The 12,979-nt window shown below is 45.3% G+C and overlaps 1 protein-coding gene across 1 annotated transcript in view; it reads right to left on the bottom strand.

The window, feature by feature from the left end:
• DRAM1 (DNA damage regulated autophagy modulator 1) overlaps window positions 1-12,687 on the bottom strand; it is a 40,684-nt gene extending 27,997 nt beyond the window's left edge. The window contains exon 1 of the mRNA XM_052640212.1: window positions 12,557-12,687. Within this exon, the coding sequence (XP_052496172.1) occupies window positions 12,557-12,687 (131 nt within the window). The remainder of the gene's footprint in view (window positions 1-12,556) is intronic.
• Window positions 12,688-12,979: the final 292 nt, after the last annotated feature.

The following is a 12,979-nucleotide window of genomic DNA, read 5'->3' as shown; positions in this document are numbered from 1 at the left end:
CATCTTATTTGGTGTTTAGAATGTTATAAAGGAAAGTACTTACTGTCACCTTAAAGAAGAAAAACTGAGTCTTAGAAAAGAAACTTGCCCAAGGCCACAGAAACTGTAAATGCGGAAGCCAAGGCATGCATCTGCAGCTGTCTGACTTCGATGGGTACAGTTCAGAACTCTTCTCTGCTGCTATGTTACATTTCTTTTTATTGTAACATATCCTCTCCACATGAATTTACAGAACTGTGTATCTTACAACTGGGTTCATACCAGCTCCCTTCTGAAGTCATTAGTAAGTTGTCCTTAGTATGCTGTGACTCTACACTTCATATTCCTGATGGACCGAAATGCAATTACTGTTGGAAAGAGGACTGTTCAGTGGAGCACACTAAAAGTTGAAATTGAGCATTAATGATGAAAAGCTGTCAACCCTGCATTGGTCAGGACTTCTGAGCAACCCTCTACTGCCTTTTAAAAAGTAGGGCTAGCAGAAGAAAAACACGCACAGGTTTAAGTCAGTAGTGAAAAAAAAGAATTTTATGTATTCAGAGATGTTGAAAACCTTAAGCAGAGGAGAAATAATGAGAAACCTATATGCAGGTCAGGAAGCAACAGTTAGAACTGGACATGGAACAACAGACTGGTTCCAAATAGGAAAAGGATTACGTCAAGGCTGTATATTGTCATCCTGCTTATTTAACTTCTATACAGAGTACATCATGAGAAACGTTGGGCTGGAAGAAGCACAAGCTGGAATCAAGATTGCTGGGAGAAATATCAATAACCTCAGATGTGCAGATGACACCACCCTCATGGCAGAAAGTGAACAGGAACTAAAAAGCCTCTTCATGAAAGTGAAAGAGGAGAGTGAAAAAGTTGGCTTAAAGCTCAACATTCAAAAAACTAAGATCATGGTATCCAGTCCCATCACTTCATGGCAAATAGATGGGGAAACAGTGGAAACAGTGTCAGACTTTATTTTTTTGGGCTCCAAAATCACTGCAGATGGTGATTGCAGCCATGAAACTAAAAGACACTTATCCCTTGGAAGGAAAGTTATGACCAACCTAGAGAGCATATTTAAAGCAGAGACATTACTTTGCCAACAAAGGTCTGTCTAGTCAAGGCTATGGTTTTTCCAGTAGTCATGAATGGATGTGAGCATTGGACTGTGAAGAAAGCTGAGCACCAAAGAATTGATGCATTTGAACTGTGGTGTTGGAGAAGACTCTTGAGAGTCCCTTGGACTGCAAGGTGATCCAACCAGTCCATTCTAAAGGAGATCAGCCCTGGGTGTTCTTTGGAAGGAATGATGCCAAAGCTGAAACTCCAGTACTTTGGCCACCTCATGTGAAGAGTTGACTCATTGGAAAAGACTCTGATGCTGGGAGGATTGGGGGCAGGAGGAGAAGGGGATGACAGAGGATGAGATGGCTGGATGGCATTACCAACTCAATGGACATGAATTTGAGTGAACTCTGGGAGTTGGTGATGGACAGGGAGGCCTGGCATGCTGAAATTCATGGGGTTGCAAAGAGTCGGACACGACTGAGTGACTGAACTGAACTGATAGTTGACTCAGAAGCCAAACAACACTACGAGGTGTGGAAGTTTAGATCTTCCATTTCCTTATTGCAGTGTAAAGGCTGAAATGTCATTAAGTAATGTCAGAATATGTGACTCTTGAGAGTCCCTTGGACTGCAAGGAGATCCAACCAGTCCATTCTGAAGGAGATCAACCCTGGGATTTCTTTGGAAGGAATGATGCCAAAGCTGAAGCTCCAGTACTTTGGCCACCTCATGAGAAGAGTTGACTCACTGGAAAAAACTCTGATGCTGGGAAGGATTGGGGGCAGGAGGAGAAGGGGACGACCGAGGATGAGATGGCTGGATGGCATCACGGACTCAATGGAGGTGAGTCTGAGTGAACTCCGGGAGATGGTGATGAACAGGGAGGCCTGGCGTGCTGCGATTCATGGGGTCGCAAAGAGTCAGACACGACTGAGCGACTGAACTGAACTGAACTGAATGTGACTGTATACAGCTACAGCTATAGCTAAGTCACTTCAGTTGTGTCCGACTCTGGGTGACCCATAGACGGCAGCCCACCGGGCTCCTCCATCCCTAGGATTCTCCAGGCAAAAATCCTGGAGTGGGTTGCCATTTCCTTCTCCAATGCATGCATGCATACTAAGTCGCTTCAGTCGTGTCCGACTCTATGTGACCCTATGGACAGCAGCCCACCAGGCTCCTCTGTCCACAGGATTCTCTAGGCAAGAATACTGGAGTGGGTTGCCATTTCCTTCTCTGACTATATACACAGAGACCTCATTATCCTATTATTTATTATTTCAAGTCCCATTGTTGCAGCTGAACAAGGAAGCAAAAGTCACCATTGCCTGAAATTCACTGTAGTTAAGAATCAAAAACTTGGGACTTCCCTTGTAGCTCAGTCAGCAAAGAATCTACCTGCAATGCAGGATACCTGAGTTCGATTCCTGGGTTGGGAAGATCCCCTGGAGAAGGAAATGGCAACCCACTCCAGTATTCTTGCCTGGAGAATCCCATGGATAGAGGAGCCTGACAGGCTATACACAGTCCATGGGATCACAAGAGTCAGACACGACTTAGTGACTAAACCACAATAATCAAAAAACCTGGTTTAAGCAGGAAGCCATCAAAAACTACATGGATATGGCAGGAGTGGGGTGGGAAGTAAATCAGGAGTTTGGGATAAACAGATACACACTAATATATATAAAATAGATATATAACAAGGATCTATGTATGGCGCAGGGAACTATATTCAATATCTTTTAATAATAACCTGTAATGGAAAAGAATTTGAAAAAGAATATGTATATACATAATTGAATCACTTTGCTATGCAACTGAAACTAACAAAACATTGTAAATCAACTATATTTCAACTAAAAACAATAAATAAAAATCATATGAATATGTACACACCACAAATATACAACTGTCCATACATTCATTCGCCTGCGTACGGGCACTGGTCAAGGCTGTAACATGTGTTACATGAGCCCACTATGTGTCCTCCTGGCGTACACAGCACGTGTGCTGTGGATGATCTCATTTCCAGTTTCAGTGTCTTTACAGTGAAGGGAAATCTTAAAAACACTTTTGAAGCAGTTACAGCACCGAATCCTTCTAGTTTTTCATCAGGTTCTGTACATCTTTACACTTGTCATAAACACTACTAAATGGACTGCAATTTTTGACAACTTGTCTCTTTGGAATCTTTCCAAAGCATTCAACTGAGTTCCCTTAGAAATGACAACTATCTTTTTGCATTCGCAGACCAACAGTTCCTGTACATTGATTTTAAATCACACAATCACAGTAGAGAAAACACAACTGGCATAAACTCATTTGGGAACCAACACAGCTGGCATTTAACAGGTGGACAAAGAAGTAGATGAGAGAAGAGAGTGGGCAGCCCTGAGAGAGGCCACTGCTGGGAGAGGCTTCCAGGGACCCCCAGCTTCCGTCACTGTGTGTTTCAGAGAATGAGTTTACCAGTTAGGAGAGCAAGTTGATTAAGTCGAGGTTGGTTAAGAAAGCTACTACTATATTCACAAACTGAGGGGTTATAAAATTAGCCCTCACCTCAACCAAACGTCTTTTCCCACTTAACACTGGCATCTATCCAGACCGATGTAGACTGGTCCCTTGATATGACTAATAGCAAACACCAACAGAGAACTTATGTTCTTGACCAGGGCACTGACGAGTTCTAAGTGAGTTCACATGTTCATGCATCAGGCAGGTGCTATTATTAACCCACAGAGAAGCAAAGAAAGTCAAATGAATTGTGCAAACTCCAACAGCTGGTGTGCATGGCAGAGGTGTATTCAAATCAAAGGTATCTACTCCAAAGTTGTTCCCTTACTTAGCACACTATGTTACCTCTCAGTATGGTTATCAAGTGTTGTAAATATTCACAAATAGCACTACAAAGTGAGGGTGTAAAATATGGAAACTTTCATGAAGTCCGCAGAAATGATCTTGGAGAACAACTGGAATCACAGTCAAAGTTAATGAACAATGAACACTGGCAGAATGAGCTAACAGTTGAAGAGAGGCTGAGAAGACTAATAATACAGACCCTCGTGCTGTAAATGATCTTAGCAATCACAGTATATACTAATCACCTACTACGTGTTTCAGTTGACTTTGTTGCCAAAGTAATGTCTCTGCTTTTTAATAAGCTATCTAGGTTTGTCATAGCTTTTCTTCCAAGGAGCAAGCGTCTCTTAATTCTATGGCTGCAATCACCATCTGCAGTGATTCTGGAGCCCCCCAAAATAAAGTCTGTCATAGTTTCCATTGTTTCCCCATCTATTCATTACAGGAACTTTATCTTTTGCTCCTGTAGGAGCTTTATCTTTTCATTCTGGTTTATCCATTAGAAACGGATTTTGTTCCTTATAAGCATTATTAGCACATAGTTATGATTATATATATAAAACCTAAATTTTGTGATTATTAACTAAATAAGGATAATTTTTAGATCCAGTTTTGGAGTTAAAGACCCAACCTCTTTTACTTTGTTCGCTATGTGATTTGGCCTCCCTTTTGGCTTAATCCTCGGTGATCCCAGGTTTCTGCCATCACTCACTAGGCAGGGTGTGTGGTCATGAGGAGGAACAATGGGAATAGCCAAAGACCACTGACAGGGTAACAGGCAGGAAGGCCAGGGATCTCCAAACAGAGGAAATAGGCTACAAGTGTCAGACATTTTTATCTCGCTTAAGCGGCAGGAGGAAACAAACTAGTGGTATTTTTTCCCCTTCTCTATACAAATTTAAAAGGAGGTTTCTCTTAAAATACTGTGTTGCCATAATGACACCTGGTTTCACCTTAAGTTAATTATTCTCAAACCTTGAGTTAACCAACGCATTTTTCTTATGGAAATATTCGTCTTAAGCTATGTTCATGTACTAAGCATTTACCCTAGACTCTGTCTTCAAGTTGGTTTCCGCCAAATGGCTCAGAACCTACTCGACAAACCATTATGCTAAACTCAGAATTTGTTCCCCTAATCTATGTAAATAAAACTATTTGTATGGTAATCTGCCCTTCTACAAGATTCAAGTCTATCGTTTTATGGCCCCGGATGAATCGTCTGATGTCAAGATTATCCCAAAATGCATCTTATGGGTGAGGGGCCTGGTGCCATTCTGAGTTTTAAGACATTCCTTTCATTCATTAACAGACTGCTAGTGACTATATAACATCCAGCTGAAGACTAGCAGGGGGGTACTCTTTCTGCCCGTTTCTGATGCCAATGTCAGAAGCTTTCTCTATCTCCTTTATACTCTAATAAAACTTGATTACACAAAAGCTCTGAGCAATCAAGCCTTGTCTCTGGCCCCAGATTGAATTCTTCTCCTTCGGAGGCCAAGAATCCCGGCGTGTTTCGTGGGTCAGCAGCAACCTTTCACCACAAGCCACCCAGGTGGCATAGTGGTGAGGAATCTGCCTGCAGTGCAGGAGACCCAGGTTCAATCCCTGGGTTGGGAAGACCCCCTGGAGAAGGGAATGGCTACCCACTCCAGTATCCTTGCCTGGAGAATCCCATGGACAGAGGAGCCTGATGGGCTACAGTCCATGGTTGCAAAGAGTTGGACACGACTGAGTGACTAACATGCATACACAAGCCACCCAGCAAACAGTAATTGCACAAAACGTGAGACTAGGCCAATGAAAAGCAATCAGGATGCAGAAATGGCAAAAATTTAAAACTAAAGGGCCACAGAATGCTCTGGAAGTAGAAGACACGGGCCAAAGCAGAAGGTATAAAAAGGGAAAGGCTTATCAGCTGGGATAAAGGTGACTGAAAATAGCCTGAGGGATTTGGTAGGAGAAGAAATGTAAGAAACTATAACAAACTAAGCATGATTGTACTTAAGAATATGGGTGTGGCCTTGTAAAAATCTAAACAAATTCTTTGAGGTTGATTTTTATTTGTCTTTGGTTTTCACATCCCTGCATTAATGGGCTTCTCAGGTGGCGCTAGTGGTAAGGAATCTGCCTGCCAATGCAGGAGAGGTATGCCTGTGTTGAGAAGATTCCCTGGAGGAGGAAACAGCAACCCACTCCAATTCTCCACTTGCCAGGAGAATCCCGTGGACAGAGAAGCCTGGCGGGCTACAGTCCATAGGGTCGCAGAGTGGGACACAACCGAAGCAACTTAGCACGCACGCAGTACAGAAACTACTTGTTGAATTTGGTGACTGTTTTAATCCCCATGCTTCTAATTTAATTTTCTGATAGGAAACATTCATTTGGCTAAAAAATAAATTCATCTAAAAAGGTATGCCAAGTTTAGAAGATGTTACCTTTGGGAGAAACTGGGTAAAAAGATACATGAGGATGACCTACAGGGGATTCAGTTCAGTTCAGTTCAGTGGCTCAGTCGCTTTTTGCGACCCCATGAATTGCAGCACGCCAGGCCTCCCTGTCCATCACCAACTCCCGGAGTTCACTCAGACTCACGTCCATCGAGGGGGTAGGGGGTGTGAATGGGAGGGAGGCTCATGAGGGAACATATACATGCATACTTATGGCTGACTCACATTGTTGTATGCAGAAACTAACACAACATAGTAAGCAACTATCCTCCAATTAAAAAAGACACATGGGATCTTTAATATTTTTTATATCTGGATGTAAAATGACAGTTATCTTAAAATTAAAACATTCTTTTTTTTTAAGTATGGCAAGGCAAGTCTTATTCCTACCCTTTTATTTCCATCAGCTAAGGTCTCAGTGACCATGTGGTCATGACCACCTCCTTCAATCCTACATAGATAAATCACTTTTATTAGTTTCTTCATGCAAGCTAATACAAATGTATATTATTTCTCCCTCACCATCTTTACCATGGTAGCTATTTGGTTCTAAGTCTTGCTTTTTTCCATGTAACAATGTAATGGAAATTTGAAAGAGCGCATTCCATGTGTAGAGAGCTTTTGTTTGAGGTATTCTTAGGTAAATCATACTTACTTAGCCAGTCCTCTACTGATGGACACTTGTATTGTTTCCAACCCTTTGTTATTAAAAGCCGTTAATAATACTATAGATATTGTATTTGTGTCATTTTGATAACTAGTGCTTAAGTCCTTCCACAGAGACTGAATCATTTTACATTCCCACCAGCGATGTACGGGAGCCTGTTGTCCCAAAATCTCGACAGTAGAATGTGTTATCAAACATTTTGGTTTCTGCCAATCCAGTAGATTTTAATTTTTATTCCATTCATGAGGTTGAGTATATTTCCATTTGTCCAATATATTGAAGAATAACAATGTTATCAGAAAATGTCTGATAAGAAAGCTGAATTTGATTATTTTACTGGAAAGAAGTCCTTCTACAGTTCTGGATCTTATTTAAAATGCATTGGCTAGGGCTTCCCCAGTGGCTCAGTGGTAAAGAATCTGCCTGCCAATGAAGGAGACTCGGGTTTGATCCCTGATCTGGGAAGATACCACCTGCTGTGGAGCAACAAAGCCCGTGCACCACAACTACTGAGCCAGGAACTCCAACTATTGAGCCCATGTGCTGCAAACTACTAAAATCAGCACGCCCTAGAACCTGTGCTCCTCAACAAAAGAAGCCACTGCACGGAGAAGCCCGCACACTGCAATGAAAAGTAGTCCCTGCTCAACTCAACCAGAGAAAAGCCAGGGCAGCAACAAAGACCCACCATAGCCAAAAGTAAACAAGTAACATTAAAATGCAATGGCTAGCGGTGATCGTTTCGTAATGTACAGAGATTGCTATGTTGCACACCAGGAACTAAGGAACTGTTATAGGTCAATTACACTTCAAAACAAACAATAGATCTGAAGTTTCCAGAGGTGGGGCTGCGGGGAGGAATAACATGAAGGTAGCCAAAAGGGAAGCCTGGCGTGCTGCAGTCCATGGGGTTGCAAAGAGTCAGACACTACTGAGCGATTGAACAACAACAAGCCAAAAGGCACACACTTCCAGCTATAAGATAAGGAAGTGCTAGGGAAGTAAAGTACAACATGCGTAATATAATGAACACTGCTGTATGTTAAGAGAGTAAATCGTAAGGGTTTTCATCACATGGAAAAAAATATTTTTTCTTTTATTTTCTATCTATATGAGATGATAGGTACTCACTAAAATTATTGTGATGATCATTGCATGAGGTACACAAGTTAAATCATGATACTCTACACCTTAAGCTTATTCACCACTGTATGTTAACTGTATCTCAATAAAACTGGAAGATAAGTAAAATTGTAAAATGCAATGGCTTTTATTTAAAGTGTTCAGTGTTGTTTAAAAACATCAGAAGATCAGATTGACTGAACAATGACTTCACATAAAAGGGTCATTGTTCAGTTCCTAAATTGTGTCCGACTCTTTACGACCCCATGGACGGCAGCATGCCAGGCTTCCCTGTCCTTCACTATCTCCTGGAGTTTGCTCAAACTCACCTTCATTGAGTCTGTGATGCTATTGAAGAACCTAAGCTACTCCATTTTGTTAACAGAAAAACTCCATTTTGTAAGGTTCCGGGAAAAGAGCCTTTGGAAATCCCCTGACCTCACCCGACCACCCACGAGCCAATCGGACCCCAGACCAGAATCTCCTGACTTAGCGTTCAGGAACTTGTGGTCTACCTACGTAATAGGGACCAATCAAAAACCAACACACAACCCTTCGAAATAAAGTGACCAATCAGACGTCCCCCTACCTAGAAATTCTTTTTTTCATGAACACTCCCTATATAAGCAATGTAATCCAAAACCCGGGGCTCCTCCCTATAGCTGCTATGTCGGTAAAACGGTGGAAGCCCCAGCTCGAGCTTGTTAATAAAAACTCTCTTCCTTTTGCTTCGGATATCGGCTCCCTGGTGGTCATTGGGAGATTTCGCGACTTGGGCATAACACTATCAACCACCTCTTCCTCTGTCATCCCCTTCTTCTCCTGCCCTCAATCTTTCCCAGCATCAGGGTCTTTTCCAATTAGTTGGCTCTTTGCCTCAAGTGGCCAAAGTATTGGGTGCTCACCCTAAATATGTCCAAATCAGTGACCCACCACCAAGGGCCTATCAAGCCTTCCCTAAAGGGCTCTGCCCCACCCTGGAGGAAAGAGAAACAAGACTCACAGATAAACACCCAAGAAATATCAAGAAAACTCAACAAATATCAGGAGCCTTCATGGATCTTACAGGATCAACATACTAAATAAGCAAATCATATCATTTGTTAGAAGGTAATAGGTGCTGTGGTAAACAAGACCGGATTGAGGCCAGGGGATAAGGAGCCCTGTGGGCCATCAGAGCAGGCCTCACAGAGATAATATTCGAACAAAGAAGGAGATAAGGACGAAAGCCTGTGATAATCTGGAGGTAGAGCATTCTGGTAGACGACAGCCAGAATTGGAGGCTTCTTTGAGGGCAGAGATGAGTTAGACAGTTAAGTTGCTGGGCAGGCTCAGTCGTGACTGACTCTGCGACCCCATAGACTGCAGCCTGCCAGGCTCCTCTGTCCATGGGATTTTCCAGGCAAGAATACTGGAGCGGGCTGCCATTTCCTTCTTCAGGGGATCTTCCCAACCCAGGGATCGAACCCTCGTCTCCTGTGTCTCCTGCATTGGTAGGTGACTTCTTTACCACCTAAGGTCTAGGCCAACAAGATAAATTAGGAATTAATCCCATCTTGTCCTTGCCCTTCTAATCTTGCCCTTGCCCTGGCCTCAAAGACAGGTTTTCTAGGAGGGGCAGAGGTAATCCAGTGCTCTAGCCACTCCTGTAGGCACAAAGAGCAAACAACCTAAAGGCCCCAGGCACACTTAGGCAAGCAATCACGTGCTTGTAGGCTGAAGGCTCCAGGCAACAAGAGAACAATCTTGTACCTTTTTCTTCTATAATTCTGCTTTCTCCTGAAAGTTTTCTTTCCTTGCTAAATTTAAAATTTCTTCCTTGGAACGTCTATGATTTGAGCATCTCACAACAGGTTGGTCCTGTCAGCTGTTTCCCCTTTTCTGCACATCTAATATCTCACCTGGACATGGTAGTAATCACTACCATATCAGACTCTTGTGCTCACATGCTCAGTTGCTCAGTCATGTCTGACTCTTTGCAATGCCATGGACTGTAGCCCGCCAGGCTCCTTTGTCTATGGGATTTCCAGGCAAGAATACTGGAGTGGGTGGCCACTTCCTTCTCCAGGGGATCTGCCCAACCCAGGGATTGAACCCATGTCTCCTGCATCTCCTGCGTTGGCAGGTGAATTCTTTACCACTGATCCACCTGGGGAGCCCTCAGAAACCCCTACAAAGACTCAAATGCTGCCTCTGATCACCTACCCAAGTGAAAGTGAGAGTGAAGTCGCTCAGTCGTGTCCACCTCTTTGTGACCCCATGGACTGTAGCCTGCACCAGGCTCCTCCGTCCATGGGATTTTCTAGGCAAGAGTACTGGAGTGGGTTGCCATTTCCTTCTCCAGGGAATCTTCCCGAACCAGGGGTTGAACCCAGGTCTCTCTCATTGTAGACAGACGCTTTACCATCTGAGCCACCAGGGAAGTCCAATCACCTACCCAATTCATACCAAATACTATCTGCCCCAGCTTCCCTGATAGCTCAGTTGTAAAGAATCCACCTGCAATACACGAAACCCTGGTTCGATTCCTGGGTCAGGAAGATCCACTGGAGAAGGGATAGGCTACCCACTCCAGTATCCTTGGGCTTCCCTTGTGGCTCAGCTGGTAAAGAATCCGCCTGCAGTGCAGGAGACCTGGGTTCGACCCTGGGATTGGGAAGACTCCCTGGAGAAGAGAAAGGCTACCCACTCCAGTATTCTGGCCTGGAGAATTCCATGGACTGTATAGTCCATGGGGTCACAAAGAGTCAGAAACGACTAAGCGACTTTCACTTTCATTATCTGCCCCTGACCTTCAAACTGGTGACAAACAAAGCTACTACTTTCTCAATAAAAAGCATTACAGGGAAAAGAACTCTTTCTTTTTACACCAGTCTAAGCGGATCTATCCCACTTCAGAATCAAGAGAAGCGAGACAATGAAAACAGAGACTATCGAGGAGAAACCAAGCCGAGGTTTCTGCAGGGGCAGCAGGCCTGATGGGAAAGTCATCTTGCGTCAGCAAACCGACCGTTACTCCAGACTGGCTTCTGTGCATCCTTCTGTGCTTGCTTCCTTGCACCTTTAAACTCTAGTCCCCACCTGCTCCACCTTCATTTCGCCTTCGTTGCCTACTAAAAAGACTATATAGGGCATTGCTGCAAGAGGAAGAGGCCCTGCAATTTCTGTAATCTCTACAATCCCTACAATAATTAAGCAGTAACCTTAGGTCTCACCAATTTTCTAAACCCCTCACCAATCAATACAGATCCAGAGGGGTAAGACAGGATGGATACACCACTAGGATAAGGATGGATCTTTCTGACGTTTAAGGAATGCCATTAACACGGGCAAGGAACAGAGCTGGGAGCCACAGGAAATCCAGACGTGTGTCCTGGGCACTGATAAAGTGACTCTCAATAAAGGTAGAGGCCAAACTTCCCCTGTGGTCCAGTGGTTCAGACTGTGACTTCTAATTTTGGGGCACGAGTCAATCCCTGGTGAGGAAATTAAGATCCCAGCAGTGTGCCCCCACCCCAAAAAATAAAGTAGAGGCAAAAACTCATGAAAAATGAAACTGTATGGCAACAACAGCTGAGATGTCACTAATCATTGACAATCTGAAGACCAAGGGATCTTGGGCAGCTCCACACAAAAGAACTGAGAGCCGCTCTCAAAGACCCAAGGGTAGCACGGTGGTGCTTCTGGCATAGGGATTAATCTGGGTGTGAGTTCTGCTTCCAGTTTCCCAGCTGTGACATCAGTGTCACACTGATGGTATTTCAACATCTGCTTAAACTTAGTTTTCTCGCAAGAAAGAGGAGCCAGACAGCCGCTTCTCGAGGATTTTGGGAAGAGGAAGTGAAATCCAGGAGCTGCTTTAGCATAGGGCTTCCCTGGTAGCTCAGATGGTAAAGATTCTACCTGGGAGATGCAGCTTCCATTCCTGGGTCAGGAATATCCTCTGGAGAAGGGAATGGCAACCCACTCCAGTATTCTTGCCTGGAGAATCCTATGGACAGAGGAGCCAGGCGGGCTACAGTCCGTAGGGTCACAAAGAGTCGGACGCGACTTGGGCGACTACCTCTTACACACTCAGCAAGTGCCATCCATCAGGACCACTCTGGTCTCAATACCGCCCAAGAGGCGTCTGCCCGGTACCCAGTCTGCTAGTTCTCCTGTCTATCCTGAGCCTCTTAGGATGCCACTCTGCTCAGTGTCGGGATAAAATCGGAACTGCTCAGCTCGCACGCCCCGTCTCCTAGTCCATCCCGGGACCACCGAGGGCACCCTCGTCTATACGTGGGCACCCGATCTTCCGGCAGGACGCCCAGTGCGGTCTGAACACCTCCCCTTCTCATCAGCAGCGCTTCCCGCGCGGTGCCCCGCGTCCAGCCTCACTCTGCCGGCTCCTCACCTGATGTAGGGGAGAAAGGGGTTGACGTGCCCGGAAAGCACGGCGACCACGTAGGAGATGATGAAGGCAGCGGACGACCAGGTCACCAGCAGGAAGGGGACGAAGGCCATTCCCCGGAGAAAGCACAGCATCGCGCCGCCACCGCCGGGAGGGCGCTGCGCTCTGCGGAGCCGGGCCGCGGGGCTGGTGGCCGGGCTGCTCCGCGCCGCCGGGAGGCGGGGGCGGCGCACGTGCGGTGAACAGCCGCGGGCGGCCGGGCTGAGCCGAGGCTCCGCGACGGCGGGGCAGGCCCGGCTCCGGAGGGAGGGGGGGCGCGGAGAGCGGAGCGAGGCAGCTGGCGGCGAGGCAGCGGCCCGGGGTGGGTGGGGCGCGGGCGGCCCGGGCTTGTTGCGAAACCAGTGAAGTCACAAAGCGGCGGCCCTC

The sequence above is a fragment of the Budorcas taxicolor genome, chromosome 5 (assembly GCF_023091745.1).
Source record: "Budorcas taxicolor isolate Tak-1 chromosome 5, Takin1.1, whole genome shotgun sequence".
NCBI classification, from domain to species: Eukaryota; Metazoa; Chordata; class Mammalia; order Artiodactyla; family Bovidae; genus Budorcas; species Budorcas taxicolor.
Note: the sequence above shows the minus strand (reverse complement) of the source record. Positions and strands in the feature narration are given on the sequence as shown.